The sequence below is a fragment of the Brachycentrus maculatus genome, unplaced genomic scaffold (assembly GCF_059751285.1).
Source record: "Brachycentrus maculatus isolate JH-2025_06_01 unplaced genomic scaffold, ASM5975128v1 h1tg000813l, whole genome shotgun sequence".
Classification (NCBI taxonomy): domain Eukaryota; kingdom Metazoa; phylum Arthropoda; class Insecta; order Trichoptera; family Brachycentridae; genus Brachycentrus; species Brachycentrus maculatus.
In genome coordinates, this window is record NW_028281541.1 from 38,155 (window position 1) to 60,631 (window position 22,477).

Below are 22,477 nucleotides of genomic sequence, written 5' to 3' on the forward strand. Positions count from 1 at the left end.
CCTTAGTTTTTAAATGAGATGAATGTAGTAGATCTGGATGAGAGATAGTATTGGACAAGTAGATAACTCCATATCGCTCACTCCTTTCAAGAACGTCATAAATCGAAAAACTAGATTTTTCAGGAGAACGTTTTTAAAGTTTAAACATATAATACAATGTATTAAAAATAAATATCAAGGCACTTATTGAAGTTTTTACTGTGCAACACATCTTTTTAAGTAAAACCTGAAGGTTTTTTCTCCATTTGAAAAATATTTAGTCATTCAAAAAAATAATTAAACAATACCTTTTCTTCAAAATGCAAAAAACAATACTTTCTGCCCTGTAGCGGGTAAATATTAAGTTAAAAATATGCCTCTTTTGCTAGGATGTAGTTCATTTTCTGGGCATTACGAAAACATGCACAACTGAAAATCGACGATTTTTATTTATGACGTTCTTGAAAGGAGTGAGCGATATGTTTTCTATACAGGGGAGTGAATGCTGGGTACAAAGTAAATGGGTCACTAAAATCAGTTAAAGCAAATTAAAAAAATCAGTGAATGGTAAATTGCAGTGCACAAAGGAGATGAATGCAAGGCTGAGATAAGTATAACTGATGTAATAAAAAGGTAAAATCGTAAAACAAATTCACGAAGTGAATATGTTTAGTAAAAGAAGCGAAAAAAGACCGAGGAAAACTTGTCACGAACAATAATTCAAGTACTTGGACGTGATCATGACAGCAGTCGAAATAATTGACGGGTATATATGAGGGGATTGTCTTCAACGACTGACTGATGTGGCGTTCTATTCTGTCTGCCTACTCCTGAAGGGAATCGCCGTGTTGGTTAGTTAGTCAGATAGTCGACTACTCACCCCTTGTACTGCAGCAGCATCTCCACTGAGCCTTGCACACAGAGCTCCCACCGAATTCTTTGGGTCATCATACCAGCCCATTTCCTGAAATTAACCATATTACTGTAATATATTAAAACATAAAACACCATAATTTTTTTTTTAAAATACTTTTTACAATATAAAAATAAAATAAAAACCCTTGTCCGCACCCCAATGGTGCATAGGGCACTGCATCACATAAACGCAGTGTTATCTTGATCGTTTACACATGAAGGAAAGGTGATCAGCCCTCCGCTTCAGGTACCAGTCTAGGGTAATATTGAATAAATATTACAGTGAAAAAATCACTCATATTTATTTTATCCCCCCTGGGAATTGAACCCGGGACCTCCAGAACGGTAGCCGAGCGTGCTAACCATTACACTACGGAGGCGGACAATACTGTAGTATAATTTTTTTAATGGGGAAGAGAAGGAAGAGAAGCAAGTTCGGATCGAGTGGTGAGAATAGCAACAGACAGCAGCTTAAGAGGTAACAGACCTACAAGAAGACCACCTAAACGATGGAGAGACAGCTGATCTTCCACCTCCAAGGAGCGGACTGGAGAATAACAGGATATAGTCTTAAATAAAGAAGAAAAAGAGATAGTTTTACCTGATTGAGGAAGTTGGCGAATGTCCTAATCCTAAGACGGTGCGTCAGGCGGACTCCAGCTGTACTGAACAGGTAGCTCTGAAGGAAGGTTCCACAGCCGCACAACACTCCAACTACCACAAACAGGGCGCAGTAGATGGACGTTCCGGAAGCTATTTCATCCTGATCAGTCAAAGACAGCAACTAGAAAGGAAGACAAATTAGGTTTTACTATTTTTATTTTATTTATTTAATATAGTTTCATTTTTAAGTACAACATAATACAATTTCTAAACATTTATACATATCGCTCACTCCTTTCAAGAACGTCATAAATCAAAAAACTTTATTTTTCAGGAGAACTTTTTAAAGTTAGAAAATATAATACAATGTATTAAAAATAAATATCAAGCCACTTATTGAACTTTTTACTGTGAAACAGATCTTTTAAGGTAAAATCTGAAGGTTTTTTCTCCATTTGAAAAATGTTGAGTATATTTAAAAAAATAATTAAACAATACCTTTTTTTTTAAATGCAAAAACAACACTTTCTGCCCTGTAGCGGTTAAATATTAAGTTAAAAAAATACCGTTTTAGCTGGGATATAGTACATTTTCTAGGCATTACGAAAACACGCTTAACTGAAAATTGACGATTTTTGATTTATGACGTTCTTGAAAGGAGTGAATCTTCTTAGTCAAAAAATGCAAAAAAAAGGCCCTTACTGTGTTTTGAGTTTGGACAGCCAAACAGCGTGATGGTTAGTTAGTTAGTTATTGATCATCCATATTGAATTTATTTTTGAATGTTGTATATATGCAATTCAGGATGTTTCATCTCAAGTTGGGACACATTTAATATTGATTTTCACTAAAAGGGTGAATAATCCAGTGTCTGGGAAATTTATGTAAGCTTTCTATTATATAAAGACTTCTATTGTTGGTCCTGGTTCTAACTCTAATGTATGGAAGTGAAACATGGAGTTGGCAAAAGAAGGATGAAAGTAGACTGAATGCAGTCAAAATGCGATCTCTCAGAAGAATGTGCGACAAAACAATGTATGATAGATGTGCGAATAGTGAAATAAGGAAGGAATGCAAAATGAGATATGCATTATCGATAAAATTAAGAAAGGTGTGTTGAGATGGTTTGGACATGTGGAACGAATGAGTGACGAAAGAACGGTAAAACAAATTTATGAGGCGAATGTTAGTGGGAAAAGAAGCAGAGGAAGACCGAGAAAAACATGGCACGATCAGGTATGCCAAATACTTGAAAGTGGTCAGGTTAGGAGTCGTAACAATCGGCGGGTATGTATGAGGAGATGCATGAACGTGGAAGAGGCGAAGAATGTTTGCAAGGACAGAGTGGTGTGGCGCTCTATTCTCTGTGCCTACACCTGCGGGGAAGCGGCGTGATGGTTAGTTAGTTAGTTTTCTATTGTTGGTATACTTACTCCATAGACCTCGGAGAAGAGAAGGGCGAATGCAGGAAGGACTCCTCCCACAATTATAGATGCCAAGCATCCAAAAAGAATGTAGACCCACTCCGGTTTATTCAGTTTTATAAGGGCAAAGTTGCTAACTGATTTCTCCAATTCCTATAATTAAAATAAAGCATTAGCATATTATTTTTTGACATCTCATCAAAGATGAAGAAGAATATGGAAGTCTGGGCATTTACGGGTCTGACGACCATCATAGACTGTTTAAGTGATCACTTTACACTCGCGTAACATTCACCAATTCTACCCATCATTATTGACACTACTCAAATTCTTGGAAGTTCTATATTGTATATATGAACCAATTTTCAAACATTGTTCTTGAATCACTAGAATAAGACATCTATTGGTGAGATGAAAAGAAGCCTTTTTTTTAGCAGAAACTCTTTTATTAGTATGTGAGGTTTGAATCCTGGATTATATTTTAATTAATTAAAATTTCGATATAATACAACAGAACAGATTTGCATTTTTAAAAAATTGTGCTATTTTTGAAATTTAATATTTTGGCGAGGACTTCCACAAAGGTTTTAAATTTACATTTTTAAAATTGATAATATGACTTACCTCTGTCTCTTGCTCATCATCTTGGACATCATCTTGTTCTACGGACATGGCTCTTTGACCTCTGTTGAAGCTGTGCACGGAGCTGAGGCTGGACCGTTTTTGAGCTCTCCTCAAACTGTCTCTACTCAGCTTACCAATGTGCTCAGGAGAAGATTCTAGAAGAAAAAACAACTGAATGTTTGTATTCATTTTTTAAATTGTAAAAAAAACACTTATATTTTACCACTTATAAATATAAACATAACTTATGTTTATATTTAAACCTGAAGATGGAAGCATAGCTTCAAAAACTAGTCGTTATAATAAAATTAACTCAAGTGGTAAAAAACAAGTTTTTCTTTAATTTATATTTGAAGTACTAACTGTGACTAAAATGTCAATTTGTTCTAAAATCAATTTAAATATTTTATCATTACTTAATTATAATGTCTACCGGTTTCGACGCTACAACTATCAAGACTATCAAGACTAATAATTCAAGAGTATTAATCAGTTTTGATAAAGAAGCAGTTAGCTTGGAAACCGGTAGACATTATAATTAAGTTACAATAAAATATTTATAGTGATTTTAAAAAAAAGTAACATTTGAATTATAAACCAGTTTTTAGTTTACAATTTCGTCATATCTTACGACAAAGTGAATTCCGTAACAAATAAAATTCAGATCCTGCATGTTGACCTTGCACATTGGCAAATATGTCGTGTTGAAACAACCGCATTCGTTTCTCAGTTAAAATTAATAGACAATGCTGCCATCTGTTGGGAGCTTTTTGAAGTTTATATGGTAGCTTTCTCTACTCGAATACAGATAAGAATCTCATTTGTTTTGTATGTACAGTGAATCTAGAGTTATTTTACCGCTAGTTGATATGTTGGCTAACTAAATATAAATCAGAGGTAAAATAAATATGAACGGACAGTAGTACGAAGAGACAAAAACAACAAAGTGTCAATGTACTAATACTCGGGCGGGGGGTTCAAATAAATATGTAATTTTTCAGTCTAATATTTATTTCATATAACTCTCAACTAGTACCTGAAGCGCATGGCAAATCACGTTTGCTTTATGTGTTAACTAACGATTAAGATAACACTGTTTTTATATGATGCACTGCCTTATTATAAGTCTGGGAACTAACGGGGCTATCGGTTATAAGCACTGTAAGTTCTGTTTGATCGATAATCCTGAAATTATCCGGAACATTGGTCTGTATGTTCCCGATAGTTACCTAAGACAGCGTCGACATAGATTGTTTCACATTCCTATACACAGGACCAACCTGCCGATGGTTATGCCTGTAGGAAGAGCTACTGCTTTGTTGAACAATATCTCATTGGATATTGATCTGTTCCATGTGTCTGAAGGAGTTCTCAGAAGTTGGATTCTTTTACACCTTTAGCAATAGTATTCTTGCTTATTTTCAATTTTTGTTAATGTATACGATTTAAATTTAAGTTTGTAATGTGTATATTATCTATTTAAATAAAATAAATTGAATTTAATTGAATTGAATTAAATACCCAGACTGTCATATTCTTATTCACATATGGCATAAGTTTTCTTCTGCTTCTTTTCTAGCCTTCCAGCCTCCACTGCTTAATATAAGCCTCTTCCTTAACCTTCCATTCTCTTCAGTCGATTGCTGTTTGCAGACAGTTTATTCTCCCCACATCGGCTATGTTGTCGGACCACCTTTTTCGAGCATGTTACCTTTGATGCTCTGGACTCGCTGCAAGTGTGTGGTGTGCACCGCGTCTCCCGGAGCCAAGTCCTCGTCCTCCAGCTCCTTGGGGTCTGGCTTGCCGGCCTGCTGATGCTCCAGGTCTGTCTGAACCAGCTTCCAGTAGTGTCCCTTCAGCGCCAGCAACTCTTCGTGAGATCCCTGCTCGGCCACCTTGCCTTGGTCGATGTATACTATCCGCGATGCGTTGGTCACGGTTGTCAGTCTGCATAATAACATCAATACTTTTGGATTATATAATCTGGATTTTCTCCAATTTTAGGAGTTATTTTTTATATAATTCTTTGACATCTCAACATAGATTAAGAAGAATAATGAATTGGTAAATTTTATGGATAGCATTGGTGAATGTTACACATGTCGCTCCCTCCTTTCAACAACGTCATAAATCAAAAATCGACAATTTTCAGTTATGCATGTTTTCGGAATGCCCAAAAAATGTACTATATCCCAGCAAAAGAGGCATTTTTTTACTTAATATTTACCCGCTACAGGGCAGAAAGTGTCATTTTTGCATTTTGAAGAGAAGTTATTGTTTAATTACTTTTTTTAAATTTACTAAATATTTTTCAAATGGAGAAAAAAACCTTCATGTCTTACCTACAAAGATCTGGTGCACAGTAAAAAGTTCAATAAGTGGCTTGATTTTTATTTTGAATAAATTGTATTATATTTTTAAACTTTGAAAACGTTCTCCTGAAAAATCAAGTTTTTTTTATTTATGACGTTCTCGAAAGGAGTGAGCGATGTGTAAAGTGATCTCTCGGCAATGTGGTATTTGATTGCATATTATAATCAATTTTATAATATATAATTTCAAAAATAGCTAACTAACCATCACGCCGCTTCCCCCAGGGGTAAGCAGAGAGAATAGAATGCCACACCACTCTGTCCTTGCAAACATTCTTCGCCTCTTCCACGTTCATGCATCTCCTCATACATACCCGCCGATTATAACGACTCCTAACCTGACCGCTTTCAAGTATTTGGCATACCTGATCGTGCTAAGTTTTTTTCGGTCTTCCTCTGCTCCTTTTTCCAATTACAGTCGCCTCATAAATTTGTTTTGCCGTTCTTTCCTCACTCATTTGTTCTACATTTCCAAACTATCTCAACACACCTTTCTTAATTTTTATAAATAAGTTTAGCAAAATGTGCCTTCCGCCCGGGTAAACTCAGTGACGGCACATTATTATTAATTTTTGATTATGTGTTTGATGAAATAAAAATAAATAAATACATAAAATGGTTAATTTAAATGGTGCCATTTTTCCTGAAAATTTGCCTCAAGGCAATGTACAATTTACAATAAAACTAACTCCAAAGTATCAGGAGTTACTTTTATTGTGTTCATGAGTGTCATAGGCAATGAAGCTGCCGATGAACTTGCAAGAACTGGTGCTGAGAGGCCACCAATGGGCCCTGAGCCCATATGCAGACTAACACTGAGCACTTTCAAGTTTAGTCTGAAAAACTGGGCCATGGACAAGAGCCAAGAGATCTGGTCCAACAGCTCAGGGATGAAACACGCAAAGGAACTGATCACGGGGTACTCGCGGAAATTCACCACAGAAGCTCTAAAGCTTAGCAAAAAACAAATAAGGATCCTAACCAGGACCTTGACAGGACATTGCAGACTGAAGAAACACTTGACAAAAATTGGACTACATGACTCCCCAGTATGCAGATTTTGTATGGAGGATAACGAAACGCCAATCCACATTCTCTATAATTGTGACGCACTCGCTCGCAAACAAAGTCACATCCTTGGAGGGCCACTACTGGATTCCGAGAAGGTGAAGCTCCTACCACCAAAAGAGGTTGTGAGTTACATGACACATGTAGGTCTTGAGAGTGAGCTGTGATACAGAAGGAGGTCACAATAGACCTTATATGGTCGCAGTGACATAAGAGATGCAGATCCCTTGACCTCATTAAAAAAAAGATAAATAACTGTATCATTTTTTGACATCTCATCAAAGACGAAGAAGACTATTGAAGTCTGGGCATTTATGGGGCTGACGATAATGTGGTTGTCAATAATGGGTAGAATTGGTGAATGTTACACGTGTGTAAAGTGATCACTTAAACCAGCCTATGACGGTCGTCAGCCCCGTAAATGACCAGACTTCCATATTCTTCTTCATCTTTGATGAGATGAAAAATAATATGAAAATAACTCCTGCAAATGGAGATAATTCAGATTTTGTGAACAAGTATTTGGACAAAAGCAAAATTTTGTAAATAAATTACTGTGTTGAATCCTATCACAATTGCCGTCCTTCATTTTAAGACAGTGAATCCTGAAAGATAATAAATACAAAGTCATACCTATGAGTGACCATGACTGTGGTCCGTCCATGGCTGGCTCTGTCCAGAGCATCCTGCACCTTCCTTTCTCCTTGTGCGTCCAGAGCAGAGGTGGCCTCGTCCAACAGCAAGATCCTCGGGTCACGAACCAGAGACCTCGCGATCGCAATCCTCTGCTTTTGACCACCGGACAACTGAGCTCCTCGTTCGCCAATAGTGGTATTGTAGCCCTGAATTTGTTTAAAAAAATAGCATTTATTTTTTTTTCTTGTTAAATATCACTAATTTTTCAAATCAATTGTGACACATGTTTCAAAGCATTCCGCATAATTTTTATTATTTTTTTTTTACAAGAGAAATATTTGTAAAAAATTATGTTGATAAATATAATATACAAATATTTAAATTTAATACTATTTCTGTGAGCCTTAGCAGCTCATAATTAGAAATAGGTATCAAATTGTGGTAGAGTGGGTTCGAACCGAGAAACTCTGACTTGGAAGAAGAGTCCGCGACACTAACCACGGGACCACAACCCGACACTATCATTTTCAAACACTATTTTGCTTAGCTTCTACCCTCTCTTCATCTTTCAATGTCCCAAAGGCACAACTCTGAAATATCGACTTAGCTACACAAATGGATTGTGTTTGATAATGTCCTAAGAAGACAAAACGCGTCACATATTAAAATATACATAAATAAATGTAGAATTCAATCCAACAAAAACCGTGTTTTATTTTGGATATTACCCAACAATACACAAATGACTCACTCCTTTCAAGAACGTCATATATAAAAAAATCGTCAATTTTCAGATGTGCATGTTTCCGGAATGCCTAGAAAATGTACTATTTATATCCCAGCAAAAGCAGCATATTTTTAACTTAATATTTACCCGCTACAGGGCAGAAAGTGTTGTTTTTGCATTTTGAAGAAAATGTATTGTTTAATTTTTTTTAAATACACTTAATATTTTTCAAATGGAGAAAAAATCTTCAGGTTTTACCTAAAAAGAACTGTTGCATAGTAAAAAGTTCAATATGTGGGTTGATATTTATTTTAAATACATTGTATTATATTTTTAAACTTTGAAAACAATCTCCTGAAAAATTAGGTTTTTTTTTATTTATGACGTTGTTGAAAGGAGTGAGCGAAATAGTGTTTGAAAATGATAGTGTCGGGTTGTGGTCCCGTGGTTAGTGTCGCAGACTCTTAAGTCAGAGTTTATCGGTTCGAACCCACTTTACCACAATTTGATACCTATTTATAATAATGAGGCGCTTAGGCTCACAGAAATAGTATGAAATTGAAATATTTGTGTAAATAATAAAAACACAAATATTTCTTCTTTTTTTTAATTTAAATAAATTTAAATAAAGAAAAAATAATAATAATAATAATAAAATTGTAAACAACTTACGAAGGGCAATTTGGTTATGAAGTCATGGCAATTGGCAGCAATGGCGGCATTGACGATCTCCTTGTCGGTGCATCCTGGTTTCCCTTGCTCGATGTTGTCCCTGATGGTCCCACTGAAGAGTACCGGCTCCTGCCCAACAACGCCTGAAAGGACTCTTCATCAGTTGAAGAATATTTGGAATGGAGATTCATGATAGAGAAATGGAGAGTCAGAAGAGAATTTTGAATTCAATATTGTGATTTTTACTACTAAGGAGAAGGCACAGCTTTTCCGCTTTTGGAACTAGTCCTGGAACCCTTATTTTGTAATGTCCTTCAATTTATCCGTCGCATTTTCCTTAACCCTTCCCTTACGATGCTAAAAACTCCCGCACGTTCCAGTGATATGTATTTTGTAAGCCGGAAAAATGTGAATATTCCTAAATGTTTCTTTTATTTAACATAAAATACAATGTATTAAAAATAAATATCAAGCCACTTATTTAACTTTTTACTGTGCAACAGATCTTTTTAGGTAAAACCTGAATATTTTTTCTCCATTTGAAAAATATTTAGTATATTTAAAAAAATTATTAAACAATACCTTTTCTTCAAAATGCAAAAAAAAACACTTTTGCCCTGTAGCGGGTAAATATTAAGTTAAAAATATGCCGCTTTTGCTGGGATATAGTACATTTTCTGGGCATTACGAAAACATGCACTACTGAAAATCGACGATTTTTTATTTATGACATTCTTGAAAGGAGTGAGCGATATCACCGGGAGGGGAAAGTTAAGACAAATGCTACAAAGGAGCTGAAGGAAATCACAAAATAATCATTCTAAGACTTATTTATTGTAACTGCAGACAGTTGGTAGAATTCCATATTGAATTGTTGGGTAATATATCCAAAATTAAACAAGGTTTATTGGATTGAATTCTACATTTATTTATGTATATGTTAATACATAATGCGTTTTGTCTTCTTAGAACATTATCTCGAGTGTTTGATAATGGCCTAAGAAGACGAAACGCGTCACGTATTAACATATACATAAATAAATATAGAATTCAACCAAATAAACCTTGTTTAATTTTGGATATATTACCCAACAATTCATTCTAAGACTGTTTTCAAAAGAGTAAATACTGTTGGGATAAGTGTGTGCGTTGGGGATGTGAATACTTTAAAAAGGAACCTGACTTGTAAATTCTAAATAAATCATATTTATTCAACAAAAAAAATATATGTATACATAACAAACAATATTCAAGACGTATATATTAAAAGTAAGCAAGAAGACTTAAAGGTGTAGAAGAATCCCGCTTCGGAAAACTCCTTCGGACACAAGGAACAGATCAATATCCAATGACATGTTTAACATAGCGGTAGCTCTTCCTACAGGCATAACCATCGGCAGGTTGGTCCTGTATATGGGAATGGGAAACAATCTAAGCCGACGCTGTCTTAGCTAACTATCGGGAACATACAGACCAATGTTCCAGATGATTTCAGGATTATCCATCATACCGCGCAACAATGGATAAAAATGCAAAATCAAATACACATCCCTTCTAGTCTCTAAAGTACTGTAGCCAAGCATACTCGGTCGAGTGGAGCCAAGGATAATAGCCATTTAGTACATTTTGGTTTATGAGATCATTCTACATATGAACAGCTAACGAATGTTTGTATGTATATCTTACCCATGTGGGATCTCAGCCATGCCACGTTCAGTTCTGGAAGTCGTCTTCCATCTACTTCAACTTTCCCTGATAGTGGATCGTACAATCTTTGCAACAACTGAAGCACAGTGGACTTGCCACAGCCTGAACCTCCAACAAGAGCAACTGTTTCCCCAGCTTTAATCTCCAACGAAAGGCCATTTAAAACCTGTAAACAAACAAAAACACCAAGTTCAATTTACAAATATTTTTTGTTTTTTATTTTCATCAATGTTTCCCAGTATGTAAAATTATCCTGGTTCGAATTTTGTATGCAAATAAAAAGGTTTCTGCTAAATAAAAGCTTTTTAAATCCATTCACTAATGGCTGTAGTGAACTCAATCATGAGACGTCATGGAATGATTACATATATATCCAGAAAAGGTTATCTGATAAATAAAAGCTTTCTCAATCCACAATAGATGGCTTTTGTAAACTCATATGCACTTTGTGATGTACCTATGTACATGATTTATGAATGTATAGGAGTTCCAAAATTTGAGTATCGTGATAGTCAATTATGGGTAGAATGGTGAATGTTGCAAGTGTGTAAAGCAAGACTGTGGAGTCGGAGTCGGAGTTGGAGTCTTAACTATAGAATAAACTTGTTGCGCCGATATGGTGAATCACCGAGATCCATTTAATGCATAAAGTCTACGAAAATGTGTTTGTCTCCTTTTTTCTTATGCCGAAACATGTTTCTTTTGTTTGCACGCAATTTGCGCGCATTTTTTGCCAGTCATTGTTCTGCATTGATCACGTCCACTTGTTGATATCATTGCGTTACATGAACAAAATTCTCTCAATTTTTATATAAATGTTTGTAAAAGCAGGGTTCAGAGGTACGTTTCCTTTGTAATAACAAAAAAATGGCTATATGCCTGGAAACAAACAGATAAAATTTAGTTTTTCTGAGTAGAATCGGAGTCGTGTTGTTGGTAAATATAGGAATCGGAGTCAGAATTATTTTTTCCGACTCCACAGCCCTAGTGTAAATTGTTCGATGACAACAGGTCATAAGAGCTACAAATACCCAACTTCTCAATTCCTCTTCATCCTTGTTGAGATGTCAAAAATGAATCATTCAATCAATATAATCTAAGATAGAAGTAGCTCTTCCAACAGGTATGATCTTACCTTGACATCGGGTCTGGACGGGTATTTGAAGTGGACATCAGTCAGCCTGATGTCTCCGTTCACCTTCCCAGGCTTGTCGCCCTCTTCGGCCATGGAGTCGATGGTCGGCTGGCGAGCGATGATCTCGAAGACCGACTGAGCAGCTCCACGGGCTGCCGCAAACGCCTCCGTGTGAGGAGAACATAATCCGAGGTTCTGAGCACTGCCGACTATGCCCCACAGCACCTGGAACGAGAGACATAGTTAGCACAATGATACAGAAAGAGAGAGAGAGAGTCTCTTGCGATCTCTCAGAGGTGTATGCGACAAAACGATGTATATTTGGGTAGTATGTTTTCTAGGGATGGAGAGATTGATAAAAACATAGAAAGGAGAGTGAATGCTGGGAACAAAGTGAATGGTGCACTGAAATCAGTTATAGCAAATAAAAACCTATCAGCAGAAGCTAAACTGGCAGTGCACAACGGAGTCCTTCGTGGAAGCCTGGGTGTAACAGGCATCAAATGGAAATTGAGTCGTTATGGGTATATAAGACGTAGAAAACCTGAACATATTGTAAATCAGGCGATAGCCATGGATCTTCCTAGAGAGACATCTAGAGGAAGACCAAAAAATTCATGGATGCTACAGAAAGATAACATAATTTGAAGGCATGTCCTAGGTGACATTGTCCATGATAGAAGGACCCACAACCTGAAGATGAGGAGAGCTGAGTCCAACAGTCTACAAAAATAATAAGTTGAGATGGAGCCAGAAACAAGAAGAATTCGACTTACAATGACCAACACTCCAGCCGTATAGTCCCTCTCTTCCAAGGGGAGATGCTCTTCGGCTTGGATGAGCTTGACTCCGTACCAAAATGCAAGCGCAAAGGAACAGTACATTATAAGCCACATGATGCCTCCCCCCAGTCCGGTGGCAAGTCCTCTCTGTACTGCAGCCTTATTGGCAGGCTCCAGTCTTTCTGAAAACCTGATGAAAAAAATAATTAATATCAATGTTTGATAGCAAAGAATGGCAGTATTTATTGTTGGAATAAGAGCATTAATGCAAGAGGGAAATATGAATATAAAGGGCGCAAAAATAATAAACAGATAGAAGATGTCGTTAGGTGGCAAGGCAAAGAAGGAGACAATGGTATGCGCGTGTGAGGAGAATGGAACCATCCAGACTCCCCCCACATTGCACTCACGACAAACCCCAAGGTAGACAACTCCCGGGCAGACCACCAAAGAGATGAATTGACTGCTAAGAATCGACATCGCATATACTAAAAAAAAAATATTTTTTTAGACATCTCATCAAAGATGAAGAAGAATATGGAAGTCTGGGCATTTACGGGGCTGACGACCGTCATAAGCTGGTTTAAGTAATCACTTTACACACGTGTAACATTCACCAATCCTACCCATTATTGACAACCACACTACTCAAATTCTTGGAAGTCCCATATATATGAATCAATTTAGAAACCTTGTTCTTAAATCACTAGAACTTCACTAGAGACATCTATTGATGAGATGTAAAGAAGCTTTTTACTAAGCAGAAACTCTTATATTAGTATGTGAGGTCCGAATCCTGGATTATCACACACATGAGAAACGCCAGAAAATACCATTTTCATTTTTATTATTTAAGCTTATAATTTGACCAGATAATTTGAATTACTAAAAAAATAGTACCGAAAAATTGCATGACTGCTTTAATCGTTGTAATGCCCTTGAAGACAACTATATTGAATAATAAAATATAATTTTACTCAAAATTGTGTTTTACTATGTTAGCCTACGAACTTTTCAGCCCATCTGTTATATTAATACCTTTGTATTTCTTTTTTCTCCCCTCCAAAGGCGATGACGGTCCGTATGGCACTCAACACTTCCTCGGCAGCGCTGCCCGCGTAACTGTAGCTGTTCAACTCGTTTACAGTGAGAGAAGATTGTGCCTAAAATAACGAAAAAATACATGTATCATACAGATTGTGTTCTTAAATGCAGTGGAACCTCTATCTATCGTTTCTCTAATAATCGTTTTCCCGGATGTGTCGTTTAATTCTTCTATCCCGAATTAATTTCATACAAGATGGATCGCATCGATCGTTTCTATCCACCATTTTACCGCATTCATCATTTGAATCACGTGGCACATTTGACATATCACTCACTCCTTTCAAGAACGTCATAAATCAAAAATCATCAATGTTGTGCATGTTTTCGGAACGCCCAGAAAATGTACTTTATCCCAGCAAAAGAGACATATTTTAAACTTAATATTTACCCGCTACAGGGCAGAATGTGTTGTTTTTGCATTTTGAATAAAGGGTATTTTTTGATTATTTTTTTAAATACACTAAATATTTTTCAAATGGAGAAAAAACCTTCAGGTTTTACCTTAAAAGATCTGTTGCACAGTAAAAAGATCAATAAGTGGCTTGATATTCATTTTGAATAGACTTCATTTTATTTTCAAACTTTAAAAACGATCTCCTGAAAAATCAAGTATTTTGATTTATGACGTTCTTGAAAGCAGTGAGCGAAATGTCCAAAGATTATTCAGAATCCAAGAAACTTTAATATTTGTTTGGTTCTGTTAAATAAATACATTTATTTGCATTTAAAATTTGTATTCTGCTTAGAATTTTAACCTAACCATTGTTATGCAGATTGGGAGGACGGTATCTTTACTCAATTGTATCTTCTTGTGTATTGACCTCTTTATCCCGCATCCATTGTTTTCCCGCATTCATGGTTTATTTTAATAGATCCCTTTAGAAACGATAGATAGAGGTTACACTGTATATGTTTTCTAGAGATAAAAAGATTCATACTGATATGTAAAAGAGAATGAATGCTGAGTACAGAGTGAATGATGCAGTGAATTCAGTTATTGCAAATGAAAAGCTAAATTGGGAGTGCACAATGGAATCCTGGTTTCAATCGTAATGTTGGAAGTGAAGCATGGAATTGGCAAAAGAAGAATGAAAATAAACTGAACACAGTCATAATCCGCAGGGGTAGGCAGAGAGAATAGAGCGCCACACCACTCTGTCCTTGCAAACATTCTTCGCCTCTTCCACGTTCATGCATCTCCTCATACATACCCGCCGATTGTTACGACTCCTAACCTGACCACTTTCAAGTATTTGGCATACCTGATCGTGCCATGTTTTTCTCGGTCTTCCTCTGCTTCTTTTCCCACTAATATTCGCCTCATAAATTTGTTTTACCATTCTTTCCTCACTCATTCGTTCTACATGTCCAAACCATCTCAACACACCTTTCTTGATTTTATCGATAATGCTTATCTCAGCTTTGCATTCCTTCCTTATTTCACTATTCGCACATCTATCATACATCGTTTTGTCGCACATTCTTCTGAAACGAATATGCAGTAGTGATAAAAGAAAAGAATGCATGGTTGACATGAGTATTAAAAAAACTCACATTGTGTGACGACCGCAGGGGTATGCAGAGAGAATAAAAGGCCACACCAATATGTCTTTACAAACAATCTTCCCTTCTTCCACATTCACCCGTCTTCTCATACATACCCGCCGATTATTCCGACTCCTGACCTTACTACCTTTAAGTATTTGAAATACTTGATCATGCTAAGCTTTCTTCAATCTTCCTCTGCTTCTATCACCAAACACATTCCTCCCATAAATTTCTTTTAACATTTTTCTTCACTCATTCAATGGGTGAGGAAAGAATTGTACAGCAAATTTATGAGGCAAATGTATTTTAAAAACGAAGATATAAGAAAGGAATGTAAGGCTGAACAAGGAATAATTGAAAAGATTAGGAAGAGTTCTTTACGGTGGTATGGACATGTGGAGCCAATGGATAACGAGAAAATGACTAAGAAAATATATGTAACCAATGTGAGAGGGAAAACAGAACGAGGACGACCGAAAAAGACTTGGCTTGATCAGATCAATCAGAACCTAAAATCTGGCGGTGTCAAAAGTCTGCGTAATCAAAGGGCATGTATGACTATATGTATGGATGTGAAGGAGGCGAGGAGTGTATGTCAGGACAGAAGAGTGTGGCGTTCCATCCTTTCTGCCTATCCCTGCGGGGAAACGGCGTGATGGTAGTAGTAGTACTAGTATGTATTTTATATCCTAGGGGCTTAAAACATTGTTATGACAAGAAATAAGTTGAAGGTTTTGAAAATTATATGATGACCGTAGAAAACTACAAGAATTGCTTGAGGAGAGGGAGAATCCATAGAAGAATGTAATGAAAGTAGATGTAGTAGATGAAAGATGAGGCACATATTGAAAGATAATTGATATCCAAAGTACCTTGGCGACCAATGCAGCGCTGATGACGATGACGGGCGTAGAAGTCATTACCACAAGAGTCAGCTTCCATCCGTAGATAAATGCGATAGCAACGGAGAAGAAGAATGATGAGATCAGATAGAAGAACATTCCGATCTTCTCACCCATACCCTCGTTCAACTTGTTGAGATCACTGGAAATCAAAATAAACATGTTTATGCATGAGTATGTGGTAAATGCAAAAATATTTGAAATATTTGTCATTTATCAAGCCCTGTATCGAATTGCCATTCATTTATTATACCCTGCATGATACTGATATCTTATCCTGTATGACATTCATCGTAACCTGTATATGCCTTCATATATTTATCCTTAACTGTATCATACTCTCATTCAATTATCTTACCCTGTATCACACCTTTATCTATTTATCTCACACTATATCACACTATCATTAATTTTTCCTCTCCTAAATCAAATCTTTATCATTTTACCTTACCTTGTGATAGTATCATTCATTTATCCTACCCTGTATAATAAATTTATCCATTTATGTATCATCCTTGTATCATACTATAATGCATTTAACCTATCCTGTATCATATTTTTATCTTTTTTCAATTCAATTCAATTCAATTCAATTTAATCAATAATTAATATGTACATTACAAACTAACATTTAAAGCGTATACATTAAAAAAAACAAATCAAAAAGTAAGCAAGAAGACTCTTGTTAAATGTGTAGAAGAATCCCGCTTCGGAAGACTCCTTCGGACACATGGAACAGATCAATATCCAATGTGATATTGTTCATATAGCAGTAGCTCTTCCTACAGGCATAACCATCGGCAGGTTGGTCCTGTGTATAGGAATGTGAAACAATCTATGCCGACGCTGTCTTAGGTAACTATCGGGAACATACAGACCAATGCTCCGGATAATTTCAAGATTATTGATCATACAACAATCGAAAAAATTCGCGCAACAATCGAAAAAAATGCGTAATCAAATACACATTCCTTCTAGTCTCTAAACTTATGTAGCCAAGCATACAATAGAGAAACTCGGTCGGGTAGAGCCAAGGATAATAGCCTTAATAATATAATATCTTACCTTGTATCACACAAACATTCATTTTACCTATCCTGTATCATACTTTTATCTATGTATCTCTTACATTTTATCACACAACCATTCATTTAACCTATCCTGTATCATACTTTTATACATCTATCCTACCCTGTATCCATTTATCCTTCTCTGTATCTTGACATCATCTTTTATCTTATATTTACCACAGCAGATAAATACACAAAAACCGTAAGAAAATCGGATTGAAATACAAAAGAACATACAGATGATAAATTTCAACTTACTCTGTAATTTTGCTAGCAAAGTTGAGGTTAGGTTGAGTGTCGTACCAGGACATGTCCTGTCTGAGAACAGATTTCAGGAACAAAAATCGTATCCTCGCAATCTGAAATACAATTTTAAAATACTTGTTTATTCAAAATAATGTTTGGTTTCTGACGCTTATGATACAAAAGATAATGAAAATAAGTGTGGGAAGGCAACAACTTATTTCAAGGTAAATAGATTTGGTATGGTTGTTGGTAATAGATAGCATGGAATGAAGCCTGAATCTTGGGTAGAAAATGGCGTTTAAGTAAGTCAATTTCCGCAACTATATGGCGCCCAAATAAGTCCATTTTTTTATGTGAGATCACGCTTAGAAAAGCACATCCTGTAAAAGATGACGTCCAGACAAGCCAACATTTGGTAAGAGATGGTACTGAAGAAACGCCTCTCCTAATAAGCACATATCTGGTAGGCGTTGATGCTCAGAAAACCCAATATTCAGTAACAGATGACGACCAAAGATGCAAACATTTCGCTCACTCCTTTCAAGAACGTCATAAATCAAAAAACTTGATTTTTCAGGAGAACGTTTTTAAAGTTGAAAAATATAATACAATGTATTAAAAATAAATATGAAGCTACTTACTGAACTTTTACTATGCAACAGATCTTTTTAGGTAAAACCTGAAGGTTTTTTCTCCATTTGAAAAATATTTATTTTATTTACAAAAAATAATTAAACAATACATTTTCTTCAAAATGCAAAAACAACATTTTCTGCCCTGTAGCGGGTAAATATTAAGTTTAAAATATGCCTCTTTTGCTGGGATATAGTACATTTTCTGGGCATTCCGAAAACATGCCCAACTCAAAATTAACGATTTTTGATTTATGACGTTCTTGAAAGGAGTGAGCGATTTGTTAAAATATAGAGCCCTGATAGACACATTTTAGGTAGAAGATGGGGCCTTAAAAAGCCAATCATAGGTAAACTATTGCACCCATATAAGCCAATATCTGGCAAGATATGGTGCCTAAATAAGCCAATCTCCCTCAAGCTATGGTGCCCAGAAAAGGGAATCTACTGCAAGATATGGTCCCCAAAAGAAGTAAACGTTGGCTCATACGAGTAAAAGGACATTTTCAGTAAGAGAAAATGCCCGAGGAAGCCATCTCCTGAAAGATACATTGCCCAAAGAAGCCGATCTCAGGTGAAATATGGTGCTCAAATAAGCCTAGATAGCAAATAAGACAAAAAAAACAGCACTAAATCTACAAAGAAGCTATGATAAGTTATACCTGTCTATTAGCACTCCAGTTTAGTGAGTGTACACTTAGTATACCAGCCACAAACTGAGTAGCAGCGATGGCTAGACTTCCCAGACCGAAGGCTCCAGCATCTCCTGCCAAGAGATCAGCGTTTTGTTCTGCTGTAGCATTAGGCCTGAAATAAAAAAAAAAATTAAAATCAATACATAGTTATTCCTTTATTCCTATTATTTTTTCACATCTCATTAAAGATGAAGAAGAATATGGAAGTCTGAGGATTTACGGGGCTGACGACCGTCATAGGCTGGTTTAAGTGATCACTTTACACACGTGTAACATTCACCAATTCTACCCATTATTGACAACCACACTATTCAAATTCTTGGAAGTACTATATATATATATGAACCAATTTAGAAACCTTGTTCTTGAATCACTAGAACTTCACTAGAGGCATCTATTGGTGAGATGTAAAGAAGCTTTTTACTAAGCAGAAACTCTTATATTAGTATGTGAGATCCGAATCCTAGATTATAATCACACACTTGAGAAAAGCCAGAAAATACCATTTTCATTTTTATTATTTACCTTATAATTTGACCAGATAATTTATTTACAATATTTTGAGTGTGTCCAAATACTTGTTCACAAAATCTGGATTATCTCCAATTACAGGAGTTATTTTCATATTATTTTTTTACATCTCATCAAAGATGAAGAAGAATATGGAAGTCTGGGCATTTACGGGGCTGACGACCATCATAGGCTGGTTTAAGTGAACACTTTACACACGTGTAACATTCACCAATTCTATCCTTTATTCCTTTCTAAATAACTTCTTCAGTTATGTTGAGATATGAATTCTTTTCCATCTTACTCCTCATTACTGAGGGTTGTGACCCTTGCGGAAGGAATCTTCTCCAGTTATCCATTAATGAAAAACAAAGCCAGGACTAAGATGCAGAAGTAACAAATGTGGAATTTTTCAATTGAAAGAGTACAAGTACTTATTTTGTAATACACATATCGTAGTCATACAGGAGAAAGCGAGCAAGTGCTTTGTTTTACAAAAACGTGATCATTGACTATTTGATATCTTACTAGCTTAATATTGCCCTGAAAAAATCTCAAAGGATTTTAAACTTGGAAGCATAATATATTGACTTGTTTAAAATGACTAACTGGTGTTTATTTTCTTGGCTAGCAAAAGTGAGTTCAATGGCCCTCCTAAATTTTACGTTTTGGTAGTTGGTCACTTTCTTCTGTACAACTACGATATATGTGAATTACTAGATGAAACTGTTCTATAATTAAAAAAATATATATATTTGACAGTCACCAGTGGAGACAGTGTTTCTGTCAGTATCAAGTCTTATTTTTATAAACAAAATCAAAATAAATAATAATATTAACAATTAATATGTAAATTCATAATTTGAATGTGTTTAGCTTCATCAATTTAGAAATTAAGACGTTCGTAAAAAAATGGAAAATTTGTCTGCCTCCGTAGTGTAATGGTCAGCATGCTCGCCTACCGTTCTGGAGGTCCCGGGTTCGATTCCCAGGGGGGGTAAAATAAATATAAGTGATTTTTTCACTGTAATATTTATTCAATACTACCCTGGACTGGTACCTGAAGCGGAGGGCTGATCACCTTTCCTTCATGTGTAATCGATCGAAAAAACACTGCGTTTATATGAAGCAGTGCCCTATGCACCATTGGGGTGCGGATAAGGGTTTAAAAAAATATATTTATATCTTGTCCATATTCACAATATGGTAGGATAGTAAGGATAGGGAAGGTAAATGTGAAAAATACATCACAAACCCCCAAAATAAAATGCCTGTCCTGATATATGATCCAATTTTGAAGCATTGTACTTGAATCACTAGAATTTCACTAGAGACATCTATTGGTGAGACGAAGAAACTTTTTTACTGAGCAGAAACTCTTATATTGAACAAGTATATGGACACATTCAAAATGTTGTAAATGGTCGTCCTTACTTGAACTGTCCACCGCCGAATACATTGATGATAGTGGTAGTAGAAAGCCCGTTCTCTGGGTGCATTCTCTCCACCAAGAGGTTGGTGAACTCTCCGTACAGCATGATGATGAGCGGCAGCCCCCAGGCCGTGGTGAGGCCCATCAGGACCCCGAACCACGTGGCGGCCAGCTCGGTCCTCGTGGCATACCTGAACTGGAAGAGGAAAAGAAGGTCAGAGTTATACGGGATTTACGGCGACCTCGACGAGTCGAGCTGTGGTCTCGGGGATAGTGTCGCGGACTCTGAGTGGGAGTTTCTCCGATAAATACATCATAAGTATCCGCCATAGCTAGTGTGGCAGCACAACCATCCCAAACGACGTCTTGTGCGCAACTAAAATGAGATCGTCCGACACATCGTTCACTCCTTTCAAGAACGTCATAAATCAAAAAACTTGATTTTTCAGGAGAACGTTTTTAAAGTTTAAAAATATAACACAATGTATAAAAAATAAATATCAAGCCACTTATTGAACTTTTTACTGTGCAACAGATCTTTTTAGGTAAAACCTGAAGGTTTTTTCTCAATTTGAAAAATATTTAGTATATTTTAAAAAAATAATCAAACAATACCTTTTCTTCAAAAAGCAAAAGAACATTTTCTGCCCTGTAGCGGGTAAATATTAAGTTAAAAATATGCCTCTTTTGCTGGGATATTGTACATTTTCTGGGCATTCCGAAAACATGCACAACTGAAAATTTACGATTTTTGATTTATGACGTTCTTGAAAGGAGTGAGCGACATTATGAAGCCGCGTGCGCGTGTACGTAAAGCGCAACACGCACGCATACTCATACATACTGTGTATTGGTGATTCTATCCCCGATTGATTTTAAAATTTATTTATTTCCGTCACTGCAAATGAATACCTTTATATTTTAATAATTTTATGTAACACGTAATCATGTTTTGTGAACAAGTATTTGGACACACTCAAAATGTTGTAAATAAATTATCTGGTCAAATTATAAGCTTAATAATAAAAATGAAAATGGTATTTTCTGGCGTTTCTCATGTGTGTGATTATAATCCAGGATTCGGATCTCACATACTAATATAAGAGTTTCTGCTTAGTAAAAACCTTCTTTACATCTCACCAATAGATGTCTCTAGTGAAGTTCTAGTGTTTCATGAACAAGGTTTCTAAATTGGTTCATATATATATATATATAGAACTTCTAAGAATTTAAGTAGTGTGGTTGTCAATAATGGGTAGAATTGGTGAATGTTACACGTGTGTAAAGTGATCACTTAAACCAGCCTATGACGGTCGTAAGCCCCGTAAATGCCCAGACTTCCATATTCTTCTTCATCTTTGATGAGATGTCAAAAAATAACACGTAATAGTATTACGGAGGAATACAAAAAAATGTGAACCCATATTTATTATATTTTATATTGATATTCTCATTTTTAAACTCGAGTAGTAGTAAATACATATCACCGGGAGGGGAAGGTTAAGCTTGTGAAAATACTGTATTATTTAAATATTTGTGTGTATATGAATGTAAACATAAATAAATTTTAATTTAAGTTTTACTTAGTACCATAAATACCACTATTTCTTAAAATCTACTGCGACACGTGTTTCGATGCATTCCGCATCACTTTCTAACACCGTATACGGATGCATATTATGCAGAATGTA

The 22,477-nt window shown here is 35.9% G+C and overlaps 1 protein-coding gene across 1 annotated transcript in view; it reads right to left on the reverse strand.

Moving 5' to 3' along the window:
- LOC148300151 (multidrug resistance protein homolog 49-like) overlaps positions 1-20,992 on the reverse strand; it is a 37,289-nt gene extending 16,297 nt beyond the window's left edge. The window contains exons 1-15 of the mRNA XM_088275180.1: positions 20,789-20,992; positions 18,812-18,956; positions 17,530-17,630; positions 16,172-16,343; positions 13,683-13,807; positions 12,639-12,834; positions 11,863-12,087; positions 10,707-10,893; positions 9,021-9,163; positions 7,619-7,827; positions 5,257-5,492; positions 3,546-3,700; positions 2,931-3,074; positions 1,496-1,678; positions 860-943 (exon numbers count right to left, since the gene is read on the reverse strand). Coding sequence (XP_088131306.1) covers positions 860-943; positions 1,496-1,678; positions 2,931-3,074; positions 3,546-3,700; positions 5,257-5,492; positions 7,619-7,827; positions 9,021-9,163; positions 10,707-10,893; positions 11,863-12,087; positions 12,639-12,834; positions 13,683-13,807; positions 16,172-16,343; positions 17,530-17,630; positions 18,812-18,956; positions 20,789-20,931 — 2,448 coding nt within the window. The 5' untranslated portion in view covers positions 20,932-20,992. The remainder of the gene's footprint in view (positions 1-859; positions 944-1,495; positions 1,679-2,930; positions 3,075-3,545; positions 3,701-5,256; positions 5,493-7,618; positions 7,828-9,020; positions 9,164-10,706; positions 10,894-11,862; positions 12,088-12,638; positions 12,835-13,682; positions 13,808-16,171; positions 16,344-17,529; positions 17,631-18,811; positions 18,957-20,788) is intronic.
- Between the last annotated feature and the right edge of the window lie 1,485 nt (positions 20,993-22,477).